Source organism: Pinus tabuliformis, chromosome X (genome assembly GCF_031772625.1).
Source record: "Pinus tabuliformis cultivar Carrire ecotype Pingquan chromosome X, CPIR1, whole genome shotgun sequence".
In the NCBI taxonomy this organism is placed as follows: domain Eukaryota; kingdom Viridiplantae; phylum Streptophyta; class Pinopsida; order Pinales; family Pinaceae; genus Pinus; species Pinus tabuliformis.
In genome coordinates, this window is record NC_142308.1 from 1,525,767,349 (window position 1) to 1,525,786,322 (window position 18,974).

Consider the following 18,974-nt stretch of genomic DNA (forward strand, 5'->3'; position numbering starts at 1 on the left):
ACGTCATTAAAGCATATCTTCCTATAGGGAATTAAAATAAAAAGATAGACAATTCCAAACAGAATGAAAACCAGTTTAAATCCGAATGCCAAAAAAGTTTCCATAATGTGCATAGTATTTTTGTATGCACATAGTAACAACATTCCTTTATCTAGAGCATAAAACTAATGCATAACTTCTATTATTTATCTATATTATAAAACTAACGCATAACTTCTATTGTTCATGAAAATATAACAGGATTATATAACATACTCACTCAATCATAACTTTTGTCCTTCATGAATATACAAGTAATTTATGTAACAAACTTCACTTCTACATACTAAGAACAAAATATTATGGTGATCATGAATTAACCACCATAATATCAACCTGCACCAAACCACCATAATACCACTTGTTTCATTAGCTCCGTTGCAGCAACTTTTAGTTATTTCAAGAATACATAAGTTGTGCTCAATTTAACAAGAATAGATGGTATTAAAAACAGGCACACAATGAGCAATAACTTATTTGAGGACTTCACTATATTTATTATAGACACCCATTTCATAATGTCACAGGTCTTAACTTTTAACAAATATAGATCCTAGTTCATACTGTGACAGCATTCGAATTGTTTTCAACGCAGGATAGAACTTGAAAGTCGAAACATTCAAATCCATGTTAGTCATTAAGAGTATACCCAACTCCAGGAAACTGAGAAGAATACCAGAAGATATTTACAAACTGAAACCATGGAAAAATAACAGTATATCCCATCTCCAGGTAATTAGAGTAGAATCCGAAAACATGCATAGAAACTGAAACCATGGAGAAAATGTAACATGTTTTTTCCTACTCGTGAATAAAATGTAACATATTTTTCAACTCCTAAACATGCTCAAAATAACTCTTCTTAACCTTATGATAACTTTCCCTGATATTCACATCCCATAACTTATCCGTAAGAAATCTAGACTAAGATTCAATACAAGCCATATCATGGAGCCTGCAAACTAGATACAATCTAGGAATGCTTGCTAAATTCAACGTATTGCTCTTGCATTTAGAATCCCTGCAGGAAAAGCAGAAGCTGCCGCTCTGCTTCTTCGTTCTCTCTGAGCTTCAATTGCACACACACAATGCACTGAGGTAAGGTTTAGGCAGCCACTTATGATGAGGGAGTGCTTCTCTGGACAAGTATGCAATGCTGGGAAAGTATCACAAACAGCTTGAACAGCAGGAGCAGATAAGAATGTGCATTGGCTAATATTTAACTGCACTAGACCATACCCCTCTTCGTCACTCAAAACAGATTCCATGTAATCACGACTAGCAGCTGCATTGCGTTCACTGATGCCGCAACTCTGTCTACCTCCATTACTCCGCCTGCATCTTTGACTGCCTTGTGTGGATACTGGCTCAGAGTTGTATCTGATATTACTGCTCTTGTGTTTGGAGTTTTCCTTCCCTGTCCCGTATATGCTGCTATTTACTAAAGAGTACATAGCATAGTCTGTGATATTTTGGCAGTAGTACAATCCCAATGACCTTAAGCGAGGGCAGTTTTCAGCCAATGCAACAACGCTTTTATCTGCAGTGTATAATAAAAAAACATGATGAAACGAAAGTTCATATTGAATTGAAATAGATATTTTATGCTAACTTGATGCGTTATATTCCCATACCTGTTATTAATACACAACCACACAAATCCACTGCCCTCATCTCAGGACAACCTTGTGCCAAACCTGTCACACCCACATCAGTCACCCTCTCACACCAACCCAAATTCAAAGATTGCAAGCCGCGGCAATTTTGTGCCAGAGCCTGGAGACCATAATACAGAGATAAACATCAGCTAACCAACCATGAATACTGCAGCAAATTTTTCAGTTTCTGAATAAAATTAAAATCTAAGTGAACTGGTAATCAAATCTATATTAGCATAGATCCTTGTTCTATTTTCTGAATAAAAATCCAAGTGCACTGGTAATAGAAGCTTCCAGATTTATTAAACACTAACAGGGACCAAAAAGCTTCAGATGCAACAGTGCTAAACAGCATGGATATACACTGGTCAACCCCTTTTTTACGTTGCTCCACCCAAGGTTGTAGAGCACCTAGGTGCAATCATCAAAGAATGAAAATGTAGGAAAAGTAGAATTTGGCAAAAGACGTCCCAAAAATAAAAGGCTTCGCCTGATAGGTGAAAGCAGAGAGCTAATACAACCCCCACCAGGATTCAAGCCCTGCTGGTGACATGCTCATGCTTGTGCTCGTGCCTGTGAATGCAGGGCCAAGGCACGACCAGCATGCTCATGGTTGTGCTCACGCCTGTGAATGCAGGACCAAGGCATGCAAAAAGCCCCCCACCAGGATCCAAGCCCTGCTGGTAACATGCTCATGCTTGTGCTTTTGCCTGTGAATGCAGGGCCAAGGCACACAAAAAGCCCCCCACCAGGATTCAAGCCCTGTTGGTGACATGCTCATGCTTGTGTAAGGCACGTCCAGCATGCTCATGTTTGTGCTTGTGCCTGTGAATGCAGGGCCGAGGCGCACAAAAAAGCCCCCACCAGGATTCAAGCTCTGCTGGTGACATGCTCGTGCCCGTGAATGCACGGCCAAGACATGAAAAAGCCCCGCACCAGGATTCAAGCCTGCTGGTGGCCTGCATGCTTGTGCTCGTGCCTGTGAATGCTGGGGCAAGGCACGACCAGCATGCTCATGTTTGTGATTGTGCCTGTGAATGCAGGGCCAAGGCACGAAAAAGCCCCCCACCAGGATTCAAGCCTGCTGGTGACATGCATGCTTGTGCTCATGCCTGTGAATGCTGGGACAAGGCACGACCAGCATGCTCATGTTTGTGCTCGTGCCTGTGAATGCAGGGCCAAGGCACGCAAAAAGCCCCCCACCAGGATTCAAGCACTGCTGGTGAGTCAGTGACACGCTCATGCTTGTCCTCGAGCCTGTGAATGCAGAGCCAAGGCCCGAACAGCATGCCCATGTTCGTGGTCATGCTGCGAATGCAGGGCCAAGGCACACAAAAAGCCCCCAACCAGGATTCAGGCCCTGTTGTTGACATGCTCATGCTTGTGCTCCTGCCTGTGAATGCAGGGCCAAGGCACGACCAGGATGCTCATGCTTGTCCTCGTGCCTGTAAATGTATGGCCAAGGCACGCAAAAAGCCGTTGGAGCCAAGATGCAAATCCTGGGTATCTATAACAAATAGACACCGTCATGACTGCTTAGCCAAAGGGCGATCCATGACACTCAATCTGCGGTAATAGGAAGCTGACCCAAAAATAATCAATGTTTCAGAAGTAAATAATTCATGATTAGGGACCTACCAGCAAAGCCCTGTCAGATGCAGCTTGACAACAACCACAGAGATTAAGATGTCTCAATCTGCAGCACTTCGCTGCCAGAAATATCAGTGCTGAATCCGTAACCTTTGAACATCCACTAATATTAAGTTTTTCAAGTTGATTACAACCACGCGCCAGAGCATCAATAGATGTATCTGTCAGCTGCGTACTGTTGGAAAGGTCTAGAGCACGCAAATCATGACAGTGCTTTGCAACCATTTCCACTGCTTGATCATCGAGTTGATGTTGGTTCTGGCGTAGATTAAGGGACTGCAAACGAGTGAATTTAGGAGCAATTGACAGAAGTAATTTGCTCATGTTCGACTTACACCTGCATTGCAAAAATTAGAATCCCCACTGATCAACAACATTCAAGGAACGCTAGCTACCACAAAGCCAGACTTGCAAAAAGAAAAGATTACTAAAAACAAATTCATTAAAAGAGCCAAAACACTGATAGAACTAAGAAAAGAATTTCTCGACGGCTGAAATTGGTCTGCAATAACGCATAGCAAGTTTATTGAAACAGACCACAATATAAAAGTTCTCAAATTCCCACATTCAAAATCTAGCTATACCTAGAATTCATGTCTACTATAAAAAGTCCAATGCGGTATGCCGCACTATAGCATTCCTCAAGAATATGATGTGACCCTAAGTCAATAGAAAGTTCTTCAAAGTTTGCACAAGATCAATTTTGATGGGACCTGTTCACAGATATGCATGATTCATCCTATTATGCTTTTTAGATAATCTATTCTCAAAATTTCAGATGATTTTGGAAATAATCAAACAGGTTGCCAGCAAATAATCGCTTGCACAAGATCAATTTTGATGGGAGCCTGTTCACAGATATGCATGATTCATACATGATATATCCTATTATGCTTTTCAGATAATCTATTCCCAGATGATTTTGGAAAATAGTCAAACAGGTTACCAGCGGTGGGCTTGTCCAACTGACAGGGTAGGTTTTCTTTCCAAATCCTGAACCTGTTAAGAAACTCACGAGGGCTCCTTTATATAAACCCCTTGTGAATTTTTGTATAGGCAAAGTTTTCCTTGTAACATTGATTATCAGAATTCCCACTAATTCTGTTTCGTAGCGATTGTATCTATAGAGTCTAGACCAATTCCATAATTCAAGAAAAAAAGGCATAAATATAATCGATTAGAAACGAAACATGTCACCACTGGCTGAATGTTATCAGAGCATGTGAACATAATTGTTGGTTGCCTGAACTGGATATGCTTGAATTTCAAGTAACATTATAGCATGTGAACCCTAGGTAAGGAAGCTCTGGCTGCAAATTTGGAATTGAGACATCAAAACTTGGGCGAAGTGCAATGCCTGAACTGCATATGCTTGAATTTCAAGTAACATTGACTCCATATGGCAAAGTGCAAGGGTATTTGAAAGGAATCAAGACAGTAAAGAGCTGACTAATATAACCATCGTAGCATTCTGACAGCAAGGCTACATGCTGTCCAGAAATAGTTTTCCATCGCCTGACACATTGCAGGAATTAACAGATATATTGTGGGCATAACCATGCATTTTAAATTCGAAGCATCCAAAAAAGGCATAGCAATAGTCAATGCACTGCAGAGCAGAGTGGTACCCTGTTCAATATTGTGTACACAAAAAACATAAACCACAAGTAAAAACTACAGCAGATAATACTCAAATACTATTCCTGCCGCCGCAAAGCAGAACTACAGCAGCCCAAAAAGATGCGTCTTAAGAGTACCAAAAAAACAAATAAGTAGGATAGTGATCCAAGCAAGACCCTCCAGAGGATATAAAATCATTCCCATCAAGCATTTTATTCAAATTTAATTATAATAATGAACAAACCATGTAAACGGCTTTAAACACGTTATATAGCAGTAATTATAATAATGAACAAACCATATAAACTTTAAACATGTTATATAGCAGCCGGCTTAATCATCCAAGCTAGTGGAACAACTCAAAGACTTCTTTCTAATCAATTCCGATGGCAAGGTTCACCCATACAGTAACAATCAGAAAGCAAACAATGGCGTGATAATGCTTGACTGGGTTGATGTCTAAAAAATGTTTTAAATTGTATTATCTTAACTTAACTACTCCCTGGGAAGAGATTTTTCAACCAGAATTAACGTGAAATTGCTATCTGCCTCTGCTTCCAGTTTAGGCGACATGCAAACGAATCTCGACCTTCATTCAGTATAATGAACATCACAAACAACGCTACAAAGTAAAAGCTGTAGAAAGGGAATCTTTTCAAGTGGGTCCCAAATATGCAAGTACCAAACAGTTTGCAAGAGGACAAAAAAATTGTGTTTCAGTCCCTCTAATTGTTTTTTGGTAACCCAAGGACATCAATAAAAAAATAATTTCAGGTTATCTGGACATTCATGTCCAGAACTTTTACTGTCCTTCCAATAAAGGATGAAAGATTTTTCAGAAGCAGTTTTATATCTAAGATCAAAATAATCAGTTTTATGTCTTAGATCAAAATAACCAGTGATCTTCTTGGTGTTTTTGGTAAGGCCGTTCCCAGATCAACAGGCAGCATATATGCTTCAGGATTCTCAAATGACCAGCAGACTTGCAGGTAGCTTTATCAGAGAAGTTGGCATTATGCTATAAAAATTCTAGAAATGATCAACAGAATTACACGTAGCTTTATCAAAGAAGCTAGAATTATTTTGTAGCATGCCCCTAGGAAACCTCAATGAGATGGAGACATGCAAATTGGATATGCCCAAAGAAATAAAAATGTTGTTGTGATATGTTTATGTTTACCACCCTAAATATCAGAAATCAGCGATGAAATTTAGGCTTCTTCCATGTTACCAATTACAAGGGGATTTGAATATCCTTAAAAGGTTTGACAGCTTAAAAGCATCAATAATGGACTCCAAGGGTACAAGCTAGACCAAAGTTCGTAATAATGGAAAAAATGTGAGATAGAATTCTACAATTAAATGAATTTTGAATTCTGGAATTTTGTCCCAAACAAAAATATTTAACACTCCCTATTGGAGTAAAAATTGTGGTCATCAAGGTTCCTTCATAGGCCCTTTCAGAGGGGATTAGTACATTCCACAGAATTCAACAGCTAAAATAAAAAAGGCATATCATTCCTCACTCAATAACTTGCTCCTACAAAGGAACCAACAGAAGACCATCATAATGCTCCCAATGGTCGGTTCATGAGAAAGCTCCTCTTTCAGAACCACCTTCTTGTGTCTGCAAATGTGCAAAAGCATGTAGATTCTTATCACTAAAGAAAATGGTGGATGTAATGAGAAGCCATGAAGAAACAGCAGTACTGATTTTGGGTGCCAGAATTTGTTAACCTACAAATGTATCGCTAGGCAGTGACACAATATGCATCCTATTGTACCAACCCTTAATCAAATACAAGAAAAAGGGGAGCTTTTATTCTCACCATGATAAAGAAAGTTCCTGAACACCAATGCAGATTGCCTCCCTCCAGCCAGTACATACACCGGATCCAATAATTACAGTACGATCATCAACAAGCCTAAGTATACCCATAAGGAGCTCCATGGGCATATCCTGCCATTTTGAATCTTCATTACCATCAGCATTTTCATTCTTCTCCATATTTGTGAGACTAGTGTGATTCTGCAAGGCAAAGTACCCTTCTTGCTTTGTTGCTTCTAAGTCCATTGCATCCAATGTTGAGGGTGGTGAAAGGATCATTGTTTTAATGTATTCTTTCTAGGATATGGACAGCCAGGTAGCTGATATATAAAATTTACTTAATACACAAAAGGCTGAATTATTAACACCTGCACCAAAAAACACCAAAAAGTTAAAACCTGAGCTCAATAACAAACTGAATTGGAACTCAATAAGAAAAACAGCATACATCAATCCACCAGATTAAAAAATGAAAAGAAAACACAAACAAATAGACACAGAGGCAATAAGTTTTGTTTCATGTTAACAAATTTCGATGACAATCTTGTTCCCCTAAGAAATGGTGGTCAGTTGCCAAAATATCAAATAGGTGAAGTTCAAAAATTACGAAATCATGGTCAGTTTCCATAATATCAGATAGATGAGCTTCAAAAATTAATATTTTTCTCACTAAATATTTATAATCAAGAATTCTAGCTGTACCAAGTAGAGGCTCATCAAGTTTTATGGATTTTCCAAAGTGGTACTTTCTTCAGGTTAAGTATCATACAAAAATGATAGTTTACAGTAAGCTCCAAGTTAATCCCTCCGAAGCCAGACCTGGACCCACAAAGAGGACATCGTAGATTTTGTCATTTTAATGTTGTTGGAGCACACCACAAACCAGAGATGGAAGGGTATCAATAACATATTGGAAAAGACAAAAGCGTAGTATGGGAAATAAGTGAAATATGAATGATGATGAAATGGGAAATACGGGAATAATTGGATTTACATGATAGAATGATATCGAACTTAGCCATGGGGAGACTTGGAACAAAACAGTTTGAATGAAGGGCGAATGAAAGAAAGACAGGAAGGGTGGATGGTTGATGAACGAATGGATACCAAACTTTGAAAAATTTGAAGGCATGTGAAGCTAACCTTAAATAAAAATGGATAAAGCTTGACATCCAACAAAGCTATGTACTTGATTAATAATTGCGGGTATTTATAACTTTCCCATAGCAATTTATAAGTTTCTATTGAGCTGGACAGAGAAAAAAGACTGTTCAGTCAACCCACATGTCTACTCACAAATTAAAATATAATTAACATAAATGCATTTCCTTGATCTATTGAAGATGAGAAGGCATGTGAAGCTAACCTTAAAGAGAAATGGATAAAGCTTGACATCCAACAAAGCTATGTACTCGATTAATAATTGAGGGTATTTATAAATTTCCCATAGCAATTTATAAGATTTTATTGAGCTGGACAGAGAAAAGACTATTCAGTCAATAAACATGTCTAGTCACAAATTACAATATAATTAACATAAATGCATCTCCTTGATCTATTGAGGATGAGAGGGTAAGAAAACAAGTGCAAACCCCTGGGTGCTTAAACTGAAATGACCAATGGTTCAATGATGCTCGAAAGATCCAGGTTAAGAAGCATCTGTGCTAGTTCAGATAATATTTGATAGATCCATGCTAGTTTAGATAATATTTGTTTATTTATTAGTGTTAGATATGTAAACATGCTCCCACCCTAAGCTGCAAGAGCTGATTTATAATTAAATTTTTACTGATAATAATTGCATTCATAGAAATTGCACACCTTGAACAGCACAATCATTTAACACTTGAAAGCCATGTTAAAATCAAACACTGCCACAATTTGCGTTTGAACAAATTGCAAGTACAAGACTCCCAGCACTGTATAGTGATATTTGTACTTGAAATAATAAATTGTTATGGGCTCAATCATGGACTCGTCAAACCAGGCCACTGAAATCAAAATTAACAAGAGAATATAAAACAACAATACGTTGATTGAAACATTTTGACAGATTTCAATAGGGAAATAACAATGACCAGGGTCCAGAACTATAAGAAAATTATATTTCTTACCGAAGTATAACATTATATTTATAAAAATTAAAAAATCTAGTCAAATAGCACTGACCTATTTAGACCTAAACAGATTTTCATGTTAAAACTACAATATTCTGAAATAAAATGATATGTCCAAAAAATATTTATAATAGAACTACAGATGCATTCACAAAAGACAATTTCACCACGTGAGTGTGGTAAGCTACAGAGATAGCACCATAATAATACAGAGGTGAGAGGTCAAAACTAATAATCCTTTATGGAAAATGGGTGTTTCTCTCAAACACTAAACACTACCTCCATCAAAATTGTCTTACATCACATATAAACACTCTACCTCCTCCAAAATTGTCTTGTATCATATGATTTTTGTCAATAAAAAAATCAAGGGTTATTCATGGAAAATAGACTTAAGTTAGCCCTTCAACCATTCAAGGGAAAATAACCCTAACAGTGGTTACTCTACAAGCCATTATTAACATGTTCAGTCTCAAACAATACATTATCGTTACCCACAGAACTTGACCCCTTCAACCATTCAAGGGAAAATAACCCAAACAGTCATTACTCTACAAGCCATTATTAACATGTTGACTCCAAACAATACATTATTGTTACCCATAGAACTTGGGTTGTCCTCTAACACACATTCACACGAGGGTTATTGCTATAAAACCAATGCATAGACTGGTTCATAACAATAATGTAAAAATGTTCTAGATACATTGTTCCCATAGAATACTTCCTTATATTATAGATGTAGTTCTAGCCGACAATTCCATTATATGAGATTTTCAGGCACTCCCCTACTCAGATCTCTTTTCCTTTTGTTTTTTATTAAGTTGGGTGGGTTGAGATAGTGGGGTTTGGGAAACTAGGGTTTGAGTCTGAGTGAACAACCACTCACAGTTTTGCTCATAATTATACCTACCATGGGGCACTCTCCAAATCATTGTCGCCTTAGGGAAGAAAAAAAGGTAAAGCCTACTAGTTCATCTCTGTCTGCCATGAATAAAAGTTAGGCCTTAACCCATGCCAGCATCGAGTTAGTTGAGATCAACAATATCTCAATTAATTTGATTCAGTGCTATTTGAGATCAACAGTCTCCCTATTAATTTTATTTATCTACCCTTTTCCTTCAACTGAAATGAGGGATTCTCGAGAGTAAAATTATTAGCTGACAGGAAAGAGCACGCAGCCTCTACAGCATAATCAAATTTGAGAATAATACGCCCCCATAACACATCGCCATGCTGAAATGAAGACAATCATAATGATGTCTAATGCAGTTTTAGTTGCTTCCCAGAGATCGTTGGTTCCAGTTTAAAAGACATTCTTTTCAAACCCCAAAACATAGACTATCATTGCCTGTCTCAACAACATCCAGTTCAAATACTAAAAGCTTCCTCTCCAAACCCTAAAACATAGAATATCATTCCCTAAATTAGCAAGCCTCATTGAAAACTCCAAGCAAAGGATAGCCAGCAGGTTGTACACAGGGGAAATCACCCATAATGAATTGAGAGCACCTATACATATCGATTCATCCATCTACTATTTTTAATTAAAGTTTCATCCAGTGGCTATTCGAACTAAGCAAAAGAAGTGGGTGTGTCTGTATGTATGTTTCAAAATGGACGATGGATTTCTACCCAGTGGTTTATTTCAAAAAAATCAAATGTAAATGGATATTCAGACCAGACAAATAAATGGGTATATCCTTATGTCTCTATAAACATGAAGAATGAATTGTCTACCTTCTGATATAATTCAGCGAATTCCGCAAGAACAAAAAAATCCTTTTCATTTATTTTGCAATACCCTGCTAGGGGATTGCGGTCCAGAATTCAAACAGAGAAAATATAAACAACACTTGGGGATTGCGGTCCAGAATTCAAACAGAGAAAATCTATACAGCAACACAGCATATTTATCAAACCCAAAGATACAGATACTAAGAAATAGAAATTGAAAACAAACAAAAAGGTTAAAGGACTAATACCAGAGATAAGACTGAATGAAAAACCTGCTCTGCAGAAGACGAGTAGTATTGCGCTCGCCTATCTAATTTCCTCCCTCTTGTGGTGAATTTATGAGGGGAAAAGTCATGGCCGGGATTCGATCCCGGGCGTCGGCGGCGAAACTCAGCCGCGCGGGAACGTGACGTGACATGTGGGGACGGTGACACGTGTACCTGTCTCGGCGTCAGCTGCGCGGGCCCTGCTGCCCCTCTCGGGCAGTCCCCCGTGTAAAACCCATTTCCCGAAAAGAATCATTAACTATATGCTGCCGTGTCATTTCTTAGCCGGTCACGCATCGTCCCTACTCCGTCTTATTAGCCACGTGTACGGACGGCCCCAGCGGCGTGGGCCATTGCAAGCGCATCACAACCTGGTTAGCGCCGTTGTAATGTCTCTTTTTTTGTTTGTTTAGTTTTAAATATTATATTGAATATAATTACCATAAAAACTGTTATGAATGAGAATCGTCTTTTATTAGATTAAAGTCAATGTTGTACCATGGAGGTTATCCCTGGATTGTGAAGTTGTGGTGCGTGGAGGATACCCCTAGGAATTATGAGTTGACTCACATGAAAGTGGAAGTCTCACTCAAGGCGGGATTGATGCCTCTGCCCTGCCCTAAGTGGGCTAGGATGGTACATCAAAGGAGGTGGTGGGGTCCCGGGATAGGGAAATCATGTACCCCCAGAGGTGGTGGGGTCCAAGGCTAGGGAAATAGTTTTTTTGTTGGGGTTAAATCTGATTTGGTGTTTGATTTGTGATGGCATTACCTAAGTTGTATAGAGTTCTAGAAAAGTGGCTTTTATGACATGAAAGGATAAGAGTATGGGATTCTTGTTCATGATCAAGTTGGTGCCTTATAAATTTGGTGTTGTGTTAAGAAAACGAAAAAAAAGAAAGAAATTATTTTAACGTCTAATAAAAAACAAAAAATTGATGTCATTGCTTTTGCTTTAGAAAATAGATCACTTAAAAAAACAAGAAGAAGTTAATGTCAGTGCCTCTCCAATAAGACTGGGAATTGAAATGGGTAATAACATTATCTTGAAGTATCTATGTTTACTTAGTTAAACCAAATTATTGGATGTGTGCGTGGGAATTGACCAGCAAGAATGAAAAGGAAAGTATAAATAAAATTAGAGAATGAGTAGAGAGGAGTATTTTGTTTTTTTTAAGTAGTTAACCAAATTATTGGATGTGCATGGCCTTTTGGAAAACAAAGGCACTAAGAAAAGAGGAATTAATTGGTGACGAAAATTTTAACGTTTTATTGGATTATATATTAACACATACATAAATATGGTAAATTAAAAATATATATGTATTAAAATGAGAATAAAAAATTATTTATTTGTAACGAAATTGTTGTTAATTTATTTTAGTAAAGATAACATGTAACATTATAATAATTAAAAAATAAAAATATATACAAGTTACAATATCAAAATCATAAATACTATTTTTATTATTAATTGAAAATTATTATTTCATTAATATTTTAAAATTATTTTTTATATTAATTGTTTTTTAAAATAATGTTTTAATTTTATAATTATTATGTATATTTATTTACAATAATAGTATTTTTGTTTTATGTGGTTTGTTGATTATTTGTATTATTTAGACAAAGAGATTACTTTTTGTTGATAGCAAAGATGCTTTAACAATGGAGACTCCACCAATTAAGCTAAACTCTTGAATCACTTAATAATAATAATAAAATATAATACACATATTTAATAATATTATTAAAGTACAATCTATTTTGAGATCTTAATATTATTATTAAAATACAATATTTGATAATAATAATAATAATAATAATATCAACTTTTACCCCTTTTTTAAATGGTTAAAAAAATAATGTGAAATTAAATTTTTCATATATAAACATATATGTTGTATCCATATAATTATTATGGTTATTAATTATTTATTAAATATATTGTTTTGTTTTTGTTTTTTTCCTTTTTCCCGAGTAAATATTCAGGTAGATCCACACGAAGGGATTACTTCGTGATATTAGCATAGTCTAACCTCGAAGGCATCAAGGAGAATTGACGTTGTGACCTCCCATTCGCGATATGCTTTAGCAACGGGAACTCAACCAACTGAGCTAACCAATGGGACTTATTAAATACATTATTGATAAGCAGAATATAGATTATATATTGTTAAAAAAAAGATATAGATTATATGTTTATACTAAATCAATTTTTTTATATTTATTTTGGTTGGAAATTAAGTCTTCATTTATTGAGATATTAGAGATTTCAAGGCTCAAGATTTTGTTAACACAAGGTATAAGACCATTACAACATATTCATTAAAACCTTAATATGTTATTTGCCAAATTAAATTTGGGTGGAGATGATAACTTTTTTCCACACAATTAAATCCGACATAATTGACACTATAGTATGTTTTGAGTTTCATTTATATAATTACAAGAGTAATTATTTCCTAATGGGGGTGGATGCACAAGAGATAAATGAGTTATGGGTGAGCCACTGCCACCCCACTGACTCTAAACGTAGTTAAATCAGGGGGTGGCGTGGCCTGCCACCCCATGAACGAAGCGTGTGACTTCATTATGTTTGATCACATGGAGGACCATTCTCTGGAGAGTTTGTTTGTTAAGTTTATGCAGTGAGAGGGCTCTTATGCTTAGAGAGTAGAAGTCCCCTGGTGCAAGTGGGATTCTTGCATCCCCATCGAACTTGTTCATACGAGAGATATGAGGCAGGGCTTCTAAAACATCGGGCAATGAATTGGAAACTTTTCAAGTGGAACGAGCATTCCAGTATCCCTGTAACACCTATACCTTTCGGTAATTTGGTTGCCTTATTTCTATGGGAGGATGGAGACAAAGGTAACTACGTAGAGGTGGATAAGGTCACCTTGTTTGTTGAGTAGAAGACTGCATTTGAGAACGACTTAGCTACCCTAGCTAGCATGAGAAATGGTAGCATCCAAGCCTGCTCAATGATAGTTCCTTCTTATGGCTATTACCAAGTATTCTTCATTTCCTCGCTACATGTGTTATATTATTTGGGTTGTGGTCGCCACAAGTCGAGTTTGAGCATTGTGGTAATATATTTTCAAGGGAACATGATTGTTTCGTGCAATCCAAGGTCAAAAGATCCATTATTTAGGGACATGGTTATTCTCCTCGATCAAGCTAGTCTTAAGCTAAGCAAATGGTTAACTAGCCCTACCCTTTTCCAACTGCCGTCTTTATGCTCTTTTATAGCCGTATTAGACTTGATGGCATATATTTTTAGGTGGGAAACAATTCTCAAGTCTGCTGCAAATACCTAGGAAATTAAATTAACTAGGTTTGAGCCTATCTTTCTTGCATCTGAGGATTTGTAGATTGCTTGGCATCTGAGGTGTTAGGGGGTTGTTTATTTGTTGTCTTGTGTTGTTCCATTGTTTGTGGGGGCTAGAATGTCATGCTAACGAATGTGTGGATGTCATGGTGTTGGGAGATGCAACCAGTCTAGCTAGTCACGAGTTGATATGCAGGCTTAGGACACAACCATTGCCTATCACACTACAACCTCTCCTAGCACGCAAGAGATGATTCAACAGCTAGAGAGGCAAGTTCATCAAGAAAAAAAGGATTATTTCGACTCAAAATTACCAGATGAGGTCACTCGCTAGCTCCTTGACCCTGGCCACATTAGGGGAAGGTGAAACCAGTACATGCATGCCATTACTCTCCATTGGCAGTTAAAAATTATGTAGGGATGAGTGATAGGGGAGAAGCACAAGGACAAAAATGACATTATCTCCTTTCTTAACATTATTCAACAAAACCAATGGAAAATGTAGGCAAGCCTGGACAGGTTGGAAGCTCAAGTAGCTCACATAGAGAACTGTATTCAATGTGAATTCAAGCCCTCAGTCCTTCCACGTATGAGTGCGCAAGACTCGATTCCAATTACATCGTCAGATTCTTGATATGGACACCATGCTTTGGACTTATGCTAGTAGTATTACTTTCTAGTTGCATAGTATTTTTGTGTCCAGCTGATTTTTGTGATCTTTTGCAAAAATTCAAAACTATCATCTACCAGTTAAAAAATATGGTTTCTAGTATGGTTGAATAAGACTGGTAATTTTTTAACATTTATTATCAATAATATAATTTCATTTTTGAAGAGAATACAATTAAATTAAATTAAATTAGTAATAAATAAATAAAAATAATTATAAATATCTCATGAACTTAGAAAAAAGAATGTATATGTATTAAATGAACTTTTCCAATTTCTTTTGGTCAACCTCGCTATTATACAAAGGGTATTTAAGCTAATGGTTGATGAGATCATTTTATAACTAGCATACCTATTATGGAGAAACCTACTCAATCATTCTTCTCAGCTTTGAGATGTTATTTAGACTAACATACTTAGTCTACATTTTTTATAACATCTTATATTATAAAATTAAAGAATGTTATTCAATTTATATACGATATTGACAATAATGATAATGATTAACGTCTACTAAGATTAATATGGTCTATCAAACTTTAAGAAAGTAAAAGATTGCTTGACATTATTTAATATTTATTTTTATAATAAAAAAGGATGGAGAAAAACTTTCATAGATCGTCATAATTTTGCTAACTTAACAAATTAAGAATGTTGGTAGTGTGGCAAACATTTTGAAAATTATAATGGATGTGAGTAAGAGTGGGCAATCTAAGAGAGTGATTTTCATCTTCAACCCTCTTAGTATCGCAAAGGTGACAGACTCTTTTGTCCCGAGCTATTTTGGGATTTGACCAATGCTCGATTTCACTCTAAAGCTCGTGAGAATTAGTTATTATCTTAGCAATGTTCATTTTCTTATTAGCACTAGTCAAGTCATAAAGATAATTTTGGTTATCAATATTGGGGTTGATCACCTCAGTATAATACCTTAGCTTCATTTTTCTCTCTAACTCCTTAAGTATCATCCCACAAATTGTCCTTAAATTTGGAAGTAATAATATTTTTAATACTATCCTTATTCTCTAAGATGATCTCCTCCTTTACCCCCAATAGTCTAACTAAGACTAGGCATTCTTATGCCATCTTCGCTTGAGCTGGAGGTGGGGGTTTTAGCTAGAGTTAGAAGCAATTTCGGTATCTTTGTTTTGTTTGACCAAGTCAAAATATTTAGATAAAATGAGATGACATAACATAAGAGGACATTACAACATCTTTTCAATACTAGGTTGGAGAGCACCTTTTGACACAATAATTACTAGCCTAGATCCATCTTAACTCCAGATCTACCGACCGTCTAGAGGGATCAAATCTCTTGAGGCGAGATATTTTATCCCTCTCAATGCTTGGTAGATCCATAGTTACGATTGTTGAAAATAGCAACAAGAAATGTTAAAAATAGAATCTAGAAATTCCAATTTAATTTGTCCTTGAATTAAATTGTGAATTAAATTGTAATTATTTTCTCATAGCATCTTGTAAATAGTTAATTAAGTTTAATTAACTTAGGAATTTCGAGTTGGAAGTCTTTTTGAAGTCATGTATATGTTCTCCCTATATTATAGGGGTCTAGGATGAGTTAAGTATGAGTGGTAATTACTTAACTCAATTTATTGAGTTAAGTCTAGTTAAATTAGTTCCAAACTGTTTGAGGAACTAATAGTGAGTTAACAGTGAGTTGATGCATTAGTGCACTCAACTAGTGCTACTCCAGTTAACTGAATTTTCCCTCATCAGAAAATCATGCATGTCGATTTTGAGAAAGACCCAGTTGAGACTAGAGTGTAGGGACAATGTACTATTTGTTTTAGATTTTTCTGAGTTGCACTGATAGTGCATGCATTCAGGAACTGAGGAATTTCCCTTTAAATACGGACTAATTCTCTCAGGAATTGTGCAAAGAATTAGAAGCTTGGAGGCTTGGAAATTTGGCTAAGTATTGGCCAAAGGAAGTCATCAGGTGGAGGATAGGAAATACTAGTGCAGTTTAAGCTCAAGGTTGAGCAGAGCATATTATATTTGTCCAAATTCTTTAACCAGGGGCACAAGGAAATAAGGACTTAGAGAGCGGGAGAATTGGCTAAGTGTTGGCCAAGAGTTTCCTTGTGAGTTGGAGATTGATCATACTGAGTTTTGGGATTGTTCTTGTGAGAACAAGCATTGTATTATCATCTTGGATTTCTAATTAACGCAATACAGATAGTGGGGTTTTGAGTTGTGGCTTTCCCTAGATATTTATTGTGTTATGTGACATTGATGTTCTTCCTCTTGTCAATTATTGTTTGCTCAATATTTATATGCTTCTGTTGTAAAGAGTATAATAGATTATTGTCTCTTGTTTTAGTAGATTACATGGGCTTGTGAATCTACGGGATTGTATACATGGTATTGAAGCAAGATTTTTTTTGGGCTGCGATTTTGCAGAGCATATATGAAAATTTTTGTGCAAAATTTTCAGAAACAAATAGCAGATCTGGATTCCTTGTGAAAAAAATACCCAAAAAAAAAAATAAAAAATAAAAATCGACCGAATCGGAATTCGGATGAGAGAGATATCGTTGATTTAAAATTAGTTATTTTTCTAGAAAATTTCATGATGGCGGAACAGAGGAAGATATGGTGAGCCTTGCTCTTCTTGGACTCCCAAAGAGTTGGCATAGTTATCAGGACTCTGTCAATGGTCGAGAGAAGCTGCCAGATTGGGAACGACTGTGGTCGGATTTGATGCAGGAGGAGATCAGGAGGAACACTAGAGATGGGACCTCTTCCAAGGAAGTGGAAGAGGATTTTGCCTTAGCAAGTAAGGCAAAGAAGGCCAAGGGAAAGATGTCCCAAGGCGAGGAGGGCGGAAAGAAGATGGACTTGACAAAAGTCAAGTGTTTTCACTGTCACGAGCATGGGTACTATGCCAAGAACTTCCCATAGAAGAAAGCAAGCAAGAAGGAGCCGACAGTAGCGGCAATAGGTGAGGCTCTAGCTTCACAATTCGAACTTGATTTCACTCTCATTGCATGCATGTCCGACACTGCCATGGGAGGCGTGTGGTATCTTGATAGCGGTGCCTCATTCCATATGACGGGGAATAGAGATCTTTTAAGTGATTTTGAGGAGAAAGACCTCAAGCAGAACATAGAGTTTGGAGATGATGATAGGTATAGAGCTATCAAGATCGGTACGGTTACGTTTCAAAGGGATTTTGGCTCCCCTCTCGAGATCACAGATGTGATGTATGTTCCAGGACTAAAGAAGAATCTTGTTTCAATCATGGTATTGGAAGACTGTGGCTATGATGTGGTTTTTAGTAAGGGAAAGGTTTTCCTTAGTCACATCACCACAGGACAGGTGAAACAAATCGGTGCACGGGTCAGGAACCTATATGCTCTTGAGGTTCAAGATGCATGCAAAGCCTTGAGGAGAAAGGCAAAGGTTAGATACTTGGTGGTTGAGAGGGAGAGTAAATTAACTCTCAACATGCAACCCTTGGAGAGGCCTTAGAAGCAACTTCAGGAAGTTGTGGAGTAGCCACAACTAGAGAAGCTTAGAGGAGACCGAGTGCAAAGATCCACTCAAGAAGAGAAGGAGTCTCAGAAGTTGTCTCAGACAATCGTGGAGAAACCATAATTGGAAAAGCCAAGAGGAGACCGAGTGGAGGCATCCAGTCATGCAAATATCTCCAGTAGGGGGAAATTTCGAGTCAAGTGGGCAGAGGGATCACATGTAGCCATACCTCCAGGTGAGAGGTGGGGCGATTTGAAGTGATAGTCCCAAGAGGGCTGAAATTGGGCAGGGTCCATTGAGTGGTTTTATCTCATGGATTGTACCTTGCTACGAGAGCCCAAAGTACATAGTAGCGGGAGGAATCAGTGGGATTGATGCAGTCAGATATCAAAGTGACAAAGGCTAGAGCAATCAGATACTGAAGAGCGTAGAGAGGGTTGACAACAAGTGCAGAAAGGAAGAGTCAACAGAAGCGCAGAGTTTTCAGTTGACAGAGGCAATATTAATCAGAGACTTTGATGACAGAGGCATCATTCTGATTCAAGTTGGATGTTTTTTG

General features: G+C 37.2%; 1 protein-coding gene across 2 annotated transcripts; it reads right to left on the reverse strand.

The window, feature by feature from the left end:
* Window positions 1-638: 638 nt before the first annotated feature.
* On the reverse strand, window positions 639-11,042 carry LOC149145855 (F-box protein SKP2B-like). 2 transcript variants are annotated; one of them, XM_089449068.1, is made up of 5 exons: window positions 10,898-11,042; window positions 6,797-7,163; window positions 3,336-3,684; window positions 1,674-1,815; window positions 639-1,579 (listed from the first exon to the last, which is right to left on the reverse strand). In XM_089449068.1, exons 2-5 carry the CDS (start codon window positions 7,072-7,074, stop codon window positions 1,032-1,034), a joined length of 1,317 nt encoding a protein of 438 aa, XP_089305194.1. In that variant the 5' UTR covers window positions 7,075-7,163; window positions 10,898-11,042; the 3' UTR covers window positions 639-1,031. The 2 variants fall into 2 exon arrangements, with proteins under 2 accessions (XP_089305194.1, XP_089305195.1); XM_089449069.1 differs by having other exon boundaries at window positions 10,922-10,946.
* Window positions 11,043-18,974: the final 7,932 nt, after the last annotated feature.

What these genes read in the sequence shown, in the direction of transcription:
- LOC149145855 (XM_089449068.1), bottom strand. Translation starts at nt 7,074, where the DNA reads ATGATCCTTTCACCACCCTCAACATTGGATGCAATGGACTTAGAAGCA. An exon ending in CATCTGACAGGGCTTTGCTG is followed by an intron (nt 1,816 to 3,335) that starts GTAGGTCCCTAA and finishes TATGGTCTCCAG; the next exon opens with GCTCTGGCACAAAATTGCCG. An exon ending in TGGTTGTGTATTAATAACAG is followed by an intron (nt 1,580 to 1,673) that starts GTATGGGAATAT and finishes TATACACTGCAG; the next exon opens with ATAAAAGCGTTGTTGCATTG.